The sequence below is a fragment of the Corvus hawaiiensis genome, chromosome 24 (assembly GCF_020740725.1).
Source record: "Corvus hawaiiensis isolate bCorHaw1 chromosome 24, bCorHaw1.pri.cur, whole genome shotgun sequence".
NCBI lineage: Eukaryota > Metazoa > Chordata > Aves > Passeriformes > Corvidae > Corvus > Corvus hawaiiensis.
In genome coordinates this window covers 4,996,125-5,008,854 of record NC_063236.1, presented here as the reverse complement: position 1 = coordinate 5,008,854, position 12,730 = coordinate 4,996,125, and the positions used below count along the sequence as shown (strand labels likewise).

General features: G+C 59.4%; 1 protein-coding gene across 12 annotated transcripts in view; it reads left to right on the top strand.

The window, feature by feature from the left end:
- PPFIA4 (PTPRF interacting protein alpha 4) overlaps positions 1 to 12,730 on the top strand; it is a 60,957-nt gene that overhangs the window by 31,803 nt on the left and 16,424 nt on the right. For 11 of the 12 annotated variants that reach the window (XM_048327846.1, XM_048327843.1, XM_048327845.1 and 8 more), the window contains 11 exons: positions 3,794 to 3,895; positions 4,002 to 4,166; positions 4,674 to 4,748; positions 6,331 to 6,426; positions 6,952 to 7,173; positions 7,583 to 7,729; positions 7,833 to 7,967; positions 8,620 to 8,703; positions 9,499 to 9,630; positions 11,194 to 11,256; positions 12,472 to 12,563. In XM_048327846.1, the coding sequence (XP_048183803.1) occupies positions 3,794 to 3,895; positions 4,002 to 4,166; positions 4,674 to 4,748; positions 6,331 to 6,426; positions 6,952 to 7,173; positions 7,583 to 7,729; positions 7,833 to 7,967; positions 8,620 to 8,703; positions 9,499 to 9,630; positions 11,194 to 11,256; positions 12,472 to 12,563 (1,313 nt within the window). The remainder of the gene's footprint in view (positions 1 to 3,793; positions 3,896 to 4,001; positions 4,167 to 4,673; positions 4,749 to 6,330; positions 6,427 to 6,951; positions 7,174 to 7,582; positions 7,730 to 7,832; positions 7,968 to 8,619; positions 8,704 to 9,498; positions 9,631 to 11,193; positions 11,257 to 12,471; positions 12,564 to 12,730) is intronic. The other variant, XM_048327848.1, reaches the window with a different exon arrangement.

Genomic DNA, 12,730 nt, shown 5'->3' with positions numbered 1-12,730 from the left:
TGTGTCACTGCAGCCAGGAGCTGGAGACAGCTTGTCATGGTCCCCAACTCGCCTGGTGCCCACCAGTGACCCAGAGCAAGGTGGCAGCACTGGCATCTGGCTGAGGGAGGTGGCTGCAGGCGGGTGCTGGAGTGTTTTATTCCTATTTTTTATTCTGAAGGCATCACACTCAGGCCGTGTACTCGGCTGACCTCGCTGCTGGCCTGGCTTGCTGCAGGGCTGTTGCTATTTTTGATGTAAATGTTCATTTTTGCAGCCTTTCCCCGAGGGGGGACAGTTTCTGAGGGCTCTTAGATTTGCCATGGGATGCTGCAGGCCTGGCACAGGATGTGGGGCACAGAGCACAGGATGCAGCCAGCATTCCTGTTGGGATGGAGGGCTCGGAGAGGAGCTGCCCTGGGGGAGGGCTGGCGGGAGCTCTGCACTGTGCCCGCCCCTGGCTGTGACCCGCTGACCGCGTGTGCGCCGGGCTGGCCACAGCCGGGGCTGCCTCTCTCTCCAGAGGATTTGCTCCCTTTTAATCCCCTCTTTCAGCATGAAATCTTGATTGCGGGAGCGTCCGTACGGCCTGGCCAGCACAGCGAGGGGATGCGGGGAGAGGAGGCTGAGTGCTGGCGGTCACTGTCCCCAGCGCTGACAGTCTCTGTCCCCAGCACTGGCCGTCACTGTCCCCAGCACTGGCGATCTCTGTCCCCAGCGCTGACAGTCTCTGTCCCCAGCACTGGCCGTCACTGTCCCCAGCACTGGCGATCTCTGTCCCCAGCGCTGACAGTCTCTGTCCCCAGCACTGGCCGTCACTGTCCCCAGCACTGGCGATCTCTGTCCCCAGCACTGGCGATCTCTGTCCCCAGCACTGGCCGTCACTGTCCCCAGCACTGGCGATCTCTGTCCCCAGCACTGGCGATCTCTGTCCCCAGCACTGGTGGTCACTGTCTCCAGCACTGGCCATCACTGTCCCCAGCACTGGCCATCACTGTCCCCAGCACTGGCGATCTCTGTCCCCAGCACTGGTGGTCACTGTCCCCAGCACTGGCCATCACTGTCCCCAGCACTGGCGATCTCTGTCCCCAGCACTGGTGGTCACTGTCTCCAGCACTGGCCATCACTGTCCCCAGCACTGGCCATCACTGTCCCCAGCACTGGCGATCTCTGTCCCCAGCACTGGTGGTCACTGTCCCCAGCACTGGCCATCACTGTCCCCAGCACTGGCGATCTCTGTCCCCAGCACTGGTGGTCACTGTCCCCAGCACTGGCCGTCACTGTCCCCAGCACTGGCCATCACTGTCCCCAGCGCTGACAGTCTCTGTCCCCAGCACTGGCTGTCACTGTCCCCATCGCTGGCGATCTCTGTCCCCAGCGCTGGCGATCTCTGTCCCCAGCGCTGGCCATCGCTGTCCTCTCGCTGCCTCCAATGCCTCGTCCCACCCATCCCACGCTACCCTGCGCTGTTCACTCAGCTGGGAAGAACAGCCATGTCCACATCCATGCCTCCTGCCAGCCACGGGGCAGAGCCAGAGGTTTCCACCTGTGCAGATCCAGAGGCTTTGGATCCGCAGGGTCCTGCCCTGGTGCTGGAAGAGCCCAGAGCCGATGCGTCCCCCACATTTACAGCTCGGGCTGCTGGAAGACGTTCCCGGGGCCATCCCGGCTGCCAGGATGCTTTTCCCGAGCTCCTGGAGCCCTGCCGCCTGTCTGTTGGCGTATTGAGGGATTGGGGGAGTGACAGATCCCTAAATCTGAGGCGATGCACAGGCACCTCTCTGGCACATCTCCCTGCCGCTCTCTGCTCGCCGGTATTCCCAGCCCGGCTCTAATCCGCAGGGATGCTCGGGAGCTGCTGGCAGCGCTTGCATAACCCGCGGAGCGCGCACGTGTGTGCGGCCGGGCTGTGCCGAGCCCGAGCCCAATCCCGATCCCGATCCCGCGGGGATCCCACCCCGATCCCGGCTCCGGGGAGAGCCCGGCTCCGGGAAGGGCTGCGCTGGCACGGCGGGGCCCCGGTGCAGCTGGTCCTGCCGAGGGTTCCCTGTGCTCTGGGGGCTGTGGGATGTGGCATGGCAGAGGTTGGTGACGAGGCTTGGGGTGTTGTGACAGATTTGGGGGAAAACTGGTGGGGAGCAGGGTGATCCCAGGGCTGGAGGGATCCCTGAGGAATGGATGGGGACAGGAGTGGTCCCTAAGAAGGGGTGGGAAGAGGGATAACTGCAGGGCTGGAGTGGTCTCTGGGGAATGGATGGGGCAGGAGTGGGTCTGGGAAGGAATTGGGGACCTCAGGCCCTGGGGCAATGCCAGAGCAGGGATTTTGGAGCAGGGATGTGGAGCAGGGGTGTGGGGTGGCAGCGGCCTGAGGCAGGTGACAGGCAGGAAAGCAGCTGCTTATGGGGACAGCGGCTCTTTCCCTTCCCCCTCACTGCGACCTGCTCGGCTCCTGTCCCACTGTGGGGTCTCAACTGCACCAGTGCCATCACAGTCCCCACCAATCCCAGGCTACAAACCCCACCAGTGAGACAGGTTTGATGTGGGAAGGGAGAGGGAAAACCTGGCTGGGGCAGATGGATGCAAAAGCTCCGGATTTCTCGGAGCTTCAGCTGTTGCAGGAGGTTTCACTCAGAGCTGAGCAGAGCATTTGGTTCTGCCTAAGCCTCAATGCTTTGCTTCGGTTTGAAGGGGTTTTATTTGCTAAACCTGAAAATTAAAGTGAAAAAGAATTTCATGCTGTAAAACAGCTCTCAGCCCCCTCTTGAAATTTGGTTTGTTAATGCTCCATCAAATCCTTCTCAGCTTCTTCTGAAATCCTTTGGCTTTTAAAATTCTTCCCAACAACACTGAACCTGGTGTGAATTCATGGCGCGTTCCCACATTTGCATTTCACACCCTAAGAAAACCTCGCTTGGGCTTGGCACCACTGAAGAGCAACTGGGAGCAACGGGAGGTGCTCCTGGGCTCACCCAGGTGCCTGGGTTTCATTTTCTAAGGGAAAGTGAACCATCTTTCATCTGAGGGCCTTCAAAGCAAGTTTCCCTTCCCCTCCGACACAGCCACAAGTGTGATTGTGGTTTTCATCCTGTCCCGAGGGATGTGCTGGGTGGGCAGCATTCCTTTGGCATTGCTCTGGGCATGGCTCTTCCTTGCTGGCTGTCACATCCCTGGAGGGAGCGGTGGCAGCAGCAAGAGCTGGTGGCACCTGGCACATCTCCTGCTGTGCCCCATCCCTCTCAGCTGGGATTTGGGACCTGGGGGTGCCCCGTAGGCAGCTCACTGGGGCTCCACATGCTGGATTGGGGCAGCAACCTCTTTCTTTTGGAAGGAAGTTTTGGATTATTCCAGGTCCTGAGGTCATGGCAGAGGCTGTCTGAGGGCCAGGGGACTCATCCTAGCCGGCTGTGGCTTTGTGGTGAGTTTTAGCCTGATGGGAGGCTCCAAGGTGGGAGCTGCATCCAGGGGACAGTGGGAATGGGAACGTGCTGGTGGCCTTGACTGGAATGCTTTAAATGCCATCGAGCACCTCTGCAGCTGTAGAGCAGTTCCTTGTGTCATTGGACATCAAACCAAGTGGGATCAATCTTGAGATGCTGTGTTCTCCTTGTCCAAAGCATGAGGGAAGCCAGGAATAAATCCCCTCCTGGCCTGGCTGTGCCTCTCCACCAGTTTCTCCACGTTCCCCTCGGTGTTACCGTGTCTCCCTGGTTGGGTTTGGATGGGAAATGCTGTGCTGGAGGTCCGGCAGTGGGGCTGGGATGCTGGCTCCATCCCAGCCGCTGTCCCCGCTCACGGCCCGCCCTGCTCTCCGCAGGAGTTTGCGACGCTGACGCGGGAGCTCAGCGCCTGCCGGGAGCAGCTCCTGGAGAGGGAGGAGGAGATCTCGGAGCTCAAAGCCGAGCGCAACAACACCCGGGTAAGCCTGCAGACCCTGCTGGCAGGCCCTCGCTCCTGGGACTGTGGGACACCAGGGGCTGCTGGCCCATCCTGCCAGTGACAGCCCCTGTCTCGCCCCCCTGCAGCTCCTGCTGGAGCACCTGGAGTGCCTGGTGTCACGGCATGAGCGCTCCCTCAGGATGACGGTGGTCAAGCGCCAGGCCCAGTCGCCATCCGGGGTGTCCAGTGAGGTCGAGGTGCTCAAGGCACTCAAGTCACTCTTTGAGCATCACAAGGCGCTGGATGAAAAGGTGGGAAAGCTGCTGGGACCTCTCCTTCTCCCAACCCTCCTCTCCCTGCCTGCCATTTTGTGTTGTTAAGGTGACATGGGGGCCCTCAGCAGGAGTGTCTTGGATATCCCAAAGCTGCATTGAGGAGCTGCTGGGGCTGCCCAGTGCATGCTCTGGGTTTGAGACTGTCAGGAGAGGGAACTCCCCCAGGTCACTCTCGGCGTGGTGGCATTTGGCACCCTGGCTCAGTCTTTGCTGTGCCTCCTCATTCATTCGCCTCAAGCATCTCCTTCTCCTGCTAGGAGACCTCCCCAGGCTATCCTGGCAATAGATCTCCAAGAATTGGCCCAGGCTGTTGTCTCCAACACAGTTTCACTCTCGGCTGTGATGGGCTGGATGATCCTGGACCTGTGAATCCACCTGAGCCTGGCTGTCAGCCCAACAAACAGGCCTGGGAGCGTGCCTAAATCCTGGACACCCTCATCCCAGATAAATAACAGCCTTTCCCGTTGTTTCACCCACCCACAGGTGAGGGAACGCCTTCGAGCAGCCCTGGAGCGAGTGGCCACCTTGGAGGAGCAGCTGGTGGATGCCCATCGGCAGGTAAGGGAACCTGCTGGGCTGGGAAAGCTCCCCACTACCTTTGGGAATTCATGTGGTATTTGCATCTGGTCGGGTTTGATGTAAGGCTTTTGTTCTAAAATTGCTGTTTACTTGAAGGTTTGTCTGTATTTAAGGAAACCTTGTAAAGATTCTGAAAACCTTTTGTCTCGCAGGTGACATTTCCCTGCTGTTTGCTGTTTGAAATTCGTGTCACTGACAAAAACAACCTGAATCTGAATCATCCCAGGGGGATGAGGGTGACTTGGGACTTGCCCTGATTTGGCAGAGACCCAAACCACACTGCTTCAAGCACCTCATCTTGCATCCCCTATCTCCTTCCCTGCTGGAGTCCTGGGGTTGGGACTTCGCTGTCTCCAACCTCCAGCCATGGTCATCTCAGAATCCCAGAATCCCAGAATCCCAGAATCCCAGACTCATTTGGGTTTGAAGGGACCTTAAAGCTCATCCATTCCCACCCCCTGCCATGGGCAGGGACACCTTCCAGTATCCAAGGGTGCCCCAAGCTCTGTCCAACCTGGCCTTGGACACTTCCAGGGATAAGTGTTCTTGAATAGACATGAACTCTGTTTTCCTTCCTGGAGTTTGTGCCCAGCCACTACTCCCAAAAGGAAAGAGCCATTCCTACAGCCTCTGCCAGCCAACTTTTGCTCCTCTTTCCAGTTCCTAGGATAAGTCTCATGGTATTTCCCAGGCTCCCAGGCCCCTCTCCTTGCGGGGACCATTCCCCATCCTCCCCTATCAGAGCAGGACACGGTGCCAGTGTTTATGCCCTGCTCCTGCTGCACTGGGTTCGGGATCTGTCTGGCTGTAAACCAGTGAAATGAACTGGGAGGGAGCTCTGGGGTCCAGGGCTCACCAGGAAAACCTCCCTCAGTGCTGATCCTTCCCAACATCTCTGACTTGCTTTCTCTTAGAATCATGGAATCATTAAGGCTGGAAAAGCCCCCTTTGACCAAACACCCTCAAGCCCACTGAACAATATTGTGAAGTTCCACGTCTGCTTGTTTTTTGAACACTTCCAGGGATGGTGACTCCACCACTGCCCTGGGAAGCTGACCACCCTTTCAGGGAAAAATTTTTTCCTGATTTCCACCCTGAGCCTCCCCTGGCCCAGCCTGAGGCCGTTCCCTCTCCTCCCGTCCCTGTTCCCTGGCAGCAGAGCCCGACCCCCCCCGGCTGCCCCCTCCTGTCAGGGACTTGTGCAGAGCCACAAGGTTCCCCTGAGCCTCCTCTGCTCCAGGCTGAGCCCCTTTCCAGCTCCCTCAGCCGCTCCTGGGGCTCCAGACCCTTCCCCAGCTCTGTTCCCTTCCCTGGACACGCTCCAGCCCCTCAATGTCCTTCCTGAATTGAGGTGCCCAGAGCTGTCCCCAGGATTCCAGGTGTGACCCCAGCAGTGCCAGCTCTGGGCTGTTCCTCCCCTGCTCCCTGCGGTGCCCCTGGCCACAAGCAGGGCTCTGGCAGGGAGCCGCTGCAGCCCTGGGTGCAGCAGGACTGGCCTCAGCTGTGGCTGGCCCGGGTGTCTTCTGCTGTGTCCCACTGCTGTGTCCCTGTGCCCGTGCAGGTGGCAGCTCTGCAGCAAGGCTCTGCCCGTGAGCCCGCCGTGGGCGAGCGCGATGAGAGGGAGCCCAAGGAGCCGGCACCGAAGCTTCCCTGGAAGGTGAGAGCCCTGCAAAGCCCTGCTCTGACCCTGCTCAGTGAGGCTGTCATTTCTCCCACCTCCTTATTGCTGGCTCCAGGGTGCTGAAAACCTTTTTCCCTCTCCCCTGGGTCCGGCCCCGTGGGAAATGCCCCTCCTGGTGGATACAGGCCATTTCTGAGCAGGGGGAATTCGTGCTCGGGTGCTCCAAGGAGTTCTGCTTCCCAGAGACCACAGAATGGTTTGTATGGGAAGAGAGGCTATTTTAAAGGCTATTTTCTTCCAAGCCCCACCAGCGGCAGGGACACCTTCTACCAGATGCTCTGGGAAGCCCTCAGCCACCCCTATTCCATCATTCCTGTAAGAAGCCCCATCCCTGGCTTGTGGAGGCTGTTGATGGAGGTCCCAGAGCACCCCGTCTCCACTTCCACCCCCTCACCGAGTCCCTGCAGGGCCACATTCTCACTTTGAGTGGCTGCAGGCAATGCCACAACCCAGGAGCTTTGGAGCATCCCGACATCCACCTCCCTCTCTGGTGCCTTGCAGCGTCTCTCCAACGGCTCCGTGCACCCGGATGATGAGGCCGGGCGGGTGGTGGAACTGCAGGAGCTCCTGGAGAAGCAGAATTTTGAAGTGGTTCAGGCCAAGGAGCGAATCTCTGCCTTGGCTGCCAGCGTGGCTGAGCTGGAGGAGGATCTGGGCACCGCCAGGAAGGATCTGATCAAATCTGAAGAGATGAGCAGCAAGTACCAGAGGGACCTCCGAGAGGTGAGTCCCTGTCCCCCTGCACTGCCCAGCCTGGGGCAGGACCTCACAGCAGCTTGCACTGGGCTGGGAAGGGATTGGAACTCCTGTTGTGTGCAGGGTGTTCCCTAAAAGAGGCGACTGCCTTTGGGAAACTGTCCCCAAATCCACCAGCAGGGCTTCCCTGAGGTTACAGACAGGCTCTCAGGTGTGCTGACACCTGGGGCAGTGACCTGTGTCCTCTCTGGGTTTTCCTGTAATAGTTTGACTCTCCCTTTACCACTGCGCCATTCTGCTGTCCCTCATCCCCGTGTCAGGGGGGGTTTCACACTCCATGGCCTCGGGGTGTCCCAGGCTTGAAGGAGCTGGGTGGCCCTGCTGTTCCCAAAATGCTGTCACAGAGCAGGGTGTGACAGCCCCATGGCTCCCCCAGGCCCTGGCACAGAAGGAGGACATGGAGGAGAGGATCACCACGCTGGAGAAACGGTACCTGGCAGCCCAGCGAGAGGCCACCTCCATCCATGACCTCAACGACAAACTGGAGAACGAGTTGGCCAACAAGGAGTCCCTGCACCGCCAGGTACCGAAGCTGGGCCCAAAGTATCCCCCTGCCGCGGGGAGCTGGGGGCAGGAGGGGGTGCTGGGGGTGGGAGGTGCCGAGCACCCACCCTGCTGTCCCGCAGTGCGAGGAGAAGGCCCGGCACCTGCAGGAGCTGCTGGAGCTGGCGGAGCAGAAGCTGCAGCAGACAATGAGAAAGGCAGAGACACTGCCTGAGGTGGAAGCAGAGCTGGCCCAGCGCATTGCTGCGCTCACCAAGGCAAGTGCAGGGGTGGGAGCTGGAGGGGACGTCAGAGACCAGAGGGGAGGGGAGGGAAGGGCCTGGAGAAGGAGGGCAGGGATGGGACCGGAGGAGGATCTGGGTCTCGCCACCCCCTGCAGCGATGGAGCCCCTGGCAGCACAAGGCATCCCACTGTCCTTGCCAGCTGCTGCCTCTCTGTCCCCTGCCATCCTCACTGCTGCAGGGACAAGGCACCGCCTTTAAAGCTCTCGCTGTGTCCTGCACATGTGGGGTTTGCTCCCTTCCCTTGGCCCCTTTCTCCAAGGCAGGGATGGCCCTGTCGGTGTGGGTGCCCTTTGGCTTGTGTGAGCCCACTCCAGGATGAGGAGAGAAGGAAGCACCAGGCTGGATGTAGGAGGGCGCAGGCCTGGAGGGAGGGATGGATGCGGCCATCCCTGCCCTTCCTGGGTTCTGGAATGGTGTTTAGTCCCTTACAGAGCATCTCCAGCTCCTGTCACTGTGCCAGCCAGGGCTGGTTTGGGCTCACAGGGAGCCCTGGCAGGGATGCAGGCAGTGGGAGAGAGCCCTGCATCCCAGGAAGGACTGAGATGCAGAGATGGACACAGGGATGCAGCAGGGCCCTCATGGTTTTGGGAGCATCATCCAAGAAGGCTGCTCTGCTTTTCCCAGGCAGAAGAGAGGCACGGGAGCATCGAGGAGCACCTCCGGCAGCTGGAGACTCAGCTGGAGGAGAAGAACCAGGAGCTGGCCAGGGTGAGTCCTGATCCTTGCCTTGGTGCCTGGGTACCTGGACACACCTGGGCTGCTGTTCAGGAGCAGGATGGGAGAGCAGCCTGGTTAATCCTTTCCCATCCAGGATCACTTAAACTTGAGCCACACAGGAGCTCATGGCACCCTGCTGTGGTTTCTCCTTTCCCAGGTATCCAAGACTTGCTGTTAATGTTCCACACCCACTCCTCTCCCAGCATCACCCCCTGGGGCAAGCTGGGACCCCAAATGCAGGGTGGAAGGAGAGGCTCCAGCAGCTCTTCCCCCGAGCCTGGATCAGCAGGATGAAAAGGGCGAGGAAGCTGAGCTGCTGTGGCCTGGGCTGTACAGTCCCTTCTGTGCTTCTCAGCCAGGGGCTGGGCTGTCCCTGCAGGAGCCCATTTCTCGGGTCACCCAGGTGACATTATGGATGTGCCTCTGGGGAAGCCCCCAGAGGTTTTTCCCTAGGACAGATATTTGAAAATCCAGAGGTTCAGTATCCACTGAGGTCTGGAAGGTGCCCCCAGTGTGGATATTCCTGGCAGATACACAGGAGGATCTGTGTTAAGGGGCAGGCATGCATGATCTCCCTAAATCCTGTCCCCTTCTGTTCATCCCTGGCTGGGAGGTGGCAGAGAGCAGCAGAGCCACCACAGAGGGTCCAACCAGTGCTGCAAGAGGTGGATTTGTCCCCAAAAGCTGGGCCTGGTGGGCCAGCTCTGACAGCACAGCAGGCACAGGATGGCAGGAGGGCACTGAGCCCCTGTGGATGTGACACGGATGTCACTGTGTCTGTCCCAGGCCCGCCAGCGGGAGAAGATGAACGAGGAGCACAACAAGCGGCTCTCGGACACCGTGGATCGGCTGCTGAGCGAGTCCAATGAGCGGCTGCAGCTGCACCTCAAGGAGAGGATGGCAGCCTTGGAGGAGAAGGTAGTGCCTGAGGAGGGGTCCTCTGGGGGTTGAGGGGTCTGCAGCCCCTCCGTGCCTCCTCCAGCCATGGCCCAGGGCTGGAAGTGCCTGTGCAGGGCTGGAGAAATGGTAACATGCAGGACATGGCTGTGCTGGGGCTGGTGGAGCACAGGGAACTGCTCCGGTCGCCTGGACCGGAGAGTCCCCCTCCCCACCACCTCCCACAGCAGCAGGATTTGTCCTGCTCCGTTCCCTCACCTCCCTGTGTCTCTGCCGGTGCAGCCCCGATGCCACCTGTGCCCAGCATCCCGACTGCATTTTGCAGGAAAAAATGCAGCGTTCATCCTGTCCCAGTGCCCATCCCTCCATGTGCTGCCTTAAAACCTTCCTGCCCCCAGGTCCAGACTGATTTCCCTTCTCCGAGCCAGGACAGTGTCCATGAGCAGCTCCCACCCGACTCCTGGGGAGCTGGGTTTCCCTGGAGGAGCCGCCTGGAGCTGTGGCTGCCTCGGTGTGAATGGAATTAACTGGGAGCAGCTGGTTCCAAGCGAGGATCCAACCGCAGTGCCCGTGGGAGGTCAGGCCTTGGTGATTCAGCTCTCTCGGGGTTCCTGCCCTCAGCTGCTGCCTCCAGGGCTGGCTCTGGCCCCCCGCTGCTCTGCTCCTCCTGTCCCCAGCCAAATGTGGCTGTGCCAGCGTGTCCAGTCATTCAGCACATCAGTCTGGATAAAGAGCAGGACCCAACCTGCTGGGATGAGTCCAAATCCCACCCCAGCAAGCAGCAGTGATCACAGTGGTGACACCTTGTGAAGGGCATTGCCTGCTCCCCAGTTTTGTGCCAGCACTGGCCCACCCTGAGAGTTTCTCCAGGTCTTTCACGCACAAAAATGATCCTGTTTGGCTGCCAGCACTTCCCAAAAATGAGTACTAATTCAGGCAGTTACAAACTCTCCAGGGGAGGTTTAGATTAGTTATTAGGAAAAAAATTTTCAAGGAAAGAATTATAGCATTAGAATAGTCTGCCCAGGACAGTGGTGGAGTCACCATCCCTGGAAGTGTTCCAAAACCATGGATGTGACACTTGGGGTCATGGTTTAGCTGTGAACACAGCAGTGCTGGGGGGAATGGTTGGGCTCAGTCTTAGAGGGCTTTTCCAATGTTAACAATCCCGTGATTCTGTGATTCTATCAGCACATCTCCTTTCCCTCCTGCCTGCTCCCTAGCTTAGATATAAGGGACCTTTTTCCCCTTGATCCAGCTCCTCGAGGAGGTTTCTCCTCTCAGACATATTTCCTAACCTTCAAGCCCTGTCCATGAAATCTCTCACTGCCCTCCACAGCCATGCCCGGCCCTGGAGTGGGGCAGGGGTTGAGCTGTGACCACCCTGCTCGAGAAGCAGGAGCTTTGCAGAGGAGACCTGTGCACAGGCAGGTGAGGAATAGCCCAGGGAGCCTCTTCAAGGTGTTCACCACACGGGAATTCCACACTGGCCGTTCCTGGGAGGCCGCACGGCTGTTTCCTAAACGGTCTCTCTTTTTCTTTCCTGTTTTTGTTCCCTTTTATTTTCTTTGTTTTTTCTTAAAGAATACGTTGTTACAAGAGCTGGAAAATACCCAAAAGCAGATAGAGGAACACCAGCATGACAAGGTAAATGTGGCTGCAGGGACCTGCCCCAGTGACAGCGCTGTCTCACTCCCAGCCCCCAGCCAGGGGCACTCGCTTCTCCTAAAATGCCCCAGTTTGGGAGGAGCTGGGATCCCAGAGCACCTGGCAGCAGGAGGCCGCACACTCACCCACGCAGTAGCTGGATGGAAGCTGCCACGCCCCTCCCCGGAGAGCCCCAGCTCAGTTCCCCACCAGGCATGTTGGGTCCCACCTCCCTGTTGCTGTCACACTCAGCCATCCCTGAGCCCACCGGGGACAGCGGCGAGGCCGGGGTGGCTTCTCCCGTGCCTAGAGAAGGGCTCAGGCAGCCACGTTCCCTTGGCCCCTGAGGCTTCCTCAGAGGGGGGGAGATCTGCCCCATGCCCAGCTTGCAGAGGCCCCGTAGGCCTTCACAGCCTGCTCTCAGATAAAGCATCTCAGGAGGGTCTGCATGAACCCCTGGTGGCCTTGCTGAAAGCTGGAGGGACGCGGCTTTGTGGAGCAACGGGAGCTTTTGGCATGTGCCCCTTTTGGGGTGTGCCCCGTGTCTCACGCATGGTTCAGGGGATCAGGGGCTGCTTTCCCACTTGCCTGTGGGGAGGACGTGTGCTTATTCCTTGTGCTTCCCAGCCTGGCTGCTCAGGCCTGGGCAGGGCAGAGCTCGGGGACTCACATGACACTGCTGGCGCTTTGCCCAGCCTGGCTCAGCCTGTTTGTCCCCCAGACTGGACCCTGCTGTGCCCAGGAGATCCCTTCTCCCCTCCCTCCCTCCCTGTCCATCTGCAGCCTCCCCCCGGCATCTCCCAGCACTGGGTGCAGGCACAGCTTCCCTGTGGGGATGGGGCTGGGAGCAGGAGGGACAGGGCCAGCAGCAAGTTTGGCTGGGGGGTCCCTCACAGCTGGTCCCTTGCCAAGGGAGCACACACGTGCAGTCTGGAGCAGAACCAGAGCACCCACGTGGCACCTGTTTTCCTTTGTCTCCCAAAGCAGCTTTCCTTGAGCACCTGTGTCTGTCTGTCCTGACCCCCCCTCCCCAGCACCCTCGCTCCCTGTGCCTGCATGAGCTGTTTCTTTACTGATGTGGCCAAGATGCTTTAACCTGGGCTGGGGATCTGAAAAGGGAATGTAAACGTGGGAATAGCCAAGGATGTGGATTGCCCCAAACCTGGCAGCTCTCCAGAGCAAACCCAAGCCCTGCCTGTCTCATCCCCCAAACAGCGGCGTTTGTCCGACGAGATCGACAAGCTGAGGCTGGAGGTGGATCAGCTCAAGACCAGGAGTGGGACGTTTGTGGAGAGTGTGCACAGCAGGTAAGAGCTGGGGCACCCCTGCCTTTGGGGGCAGTTTGCTTTGCAGACCCCAGAGTGCTGTTGGCATTGGGTGTTTCTGGTGCCCCCAAGCTTCAGTGCTGGGCTGCAGGGTCCTCACAGCAGGGTCAGCTCCTGGCCCTGTCCTGGGGTGGGACACAGACTCTGAG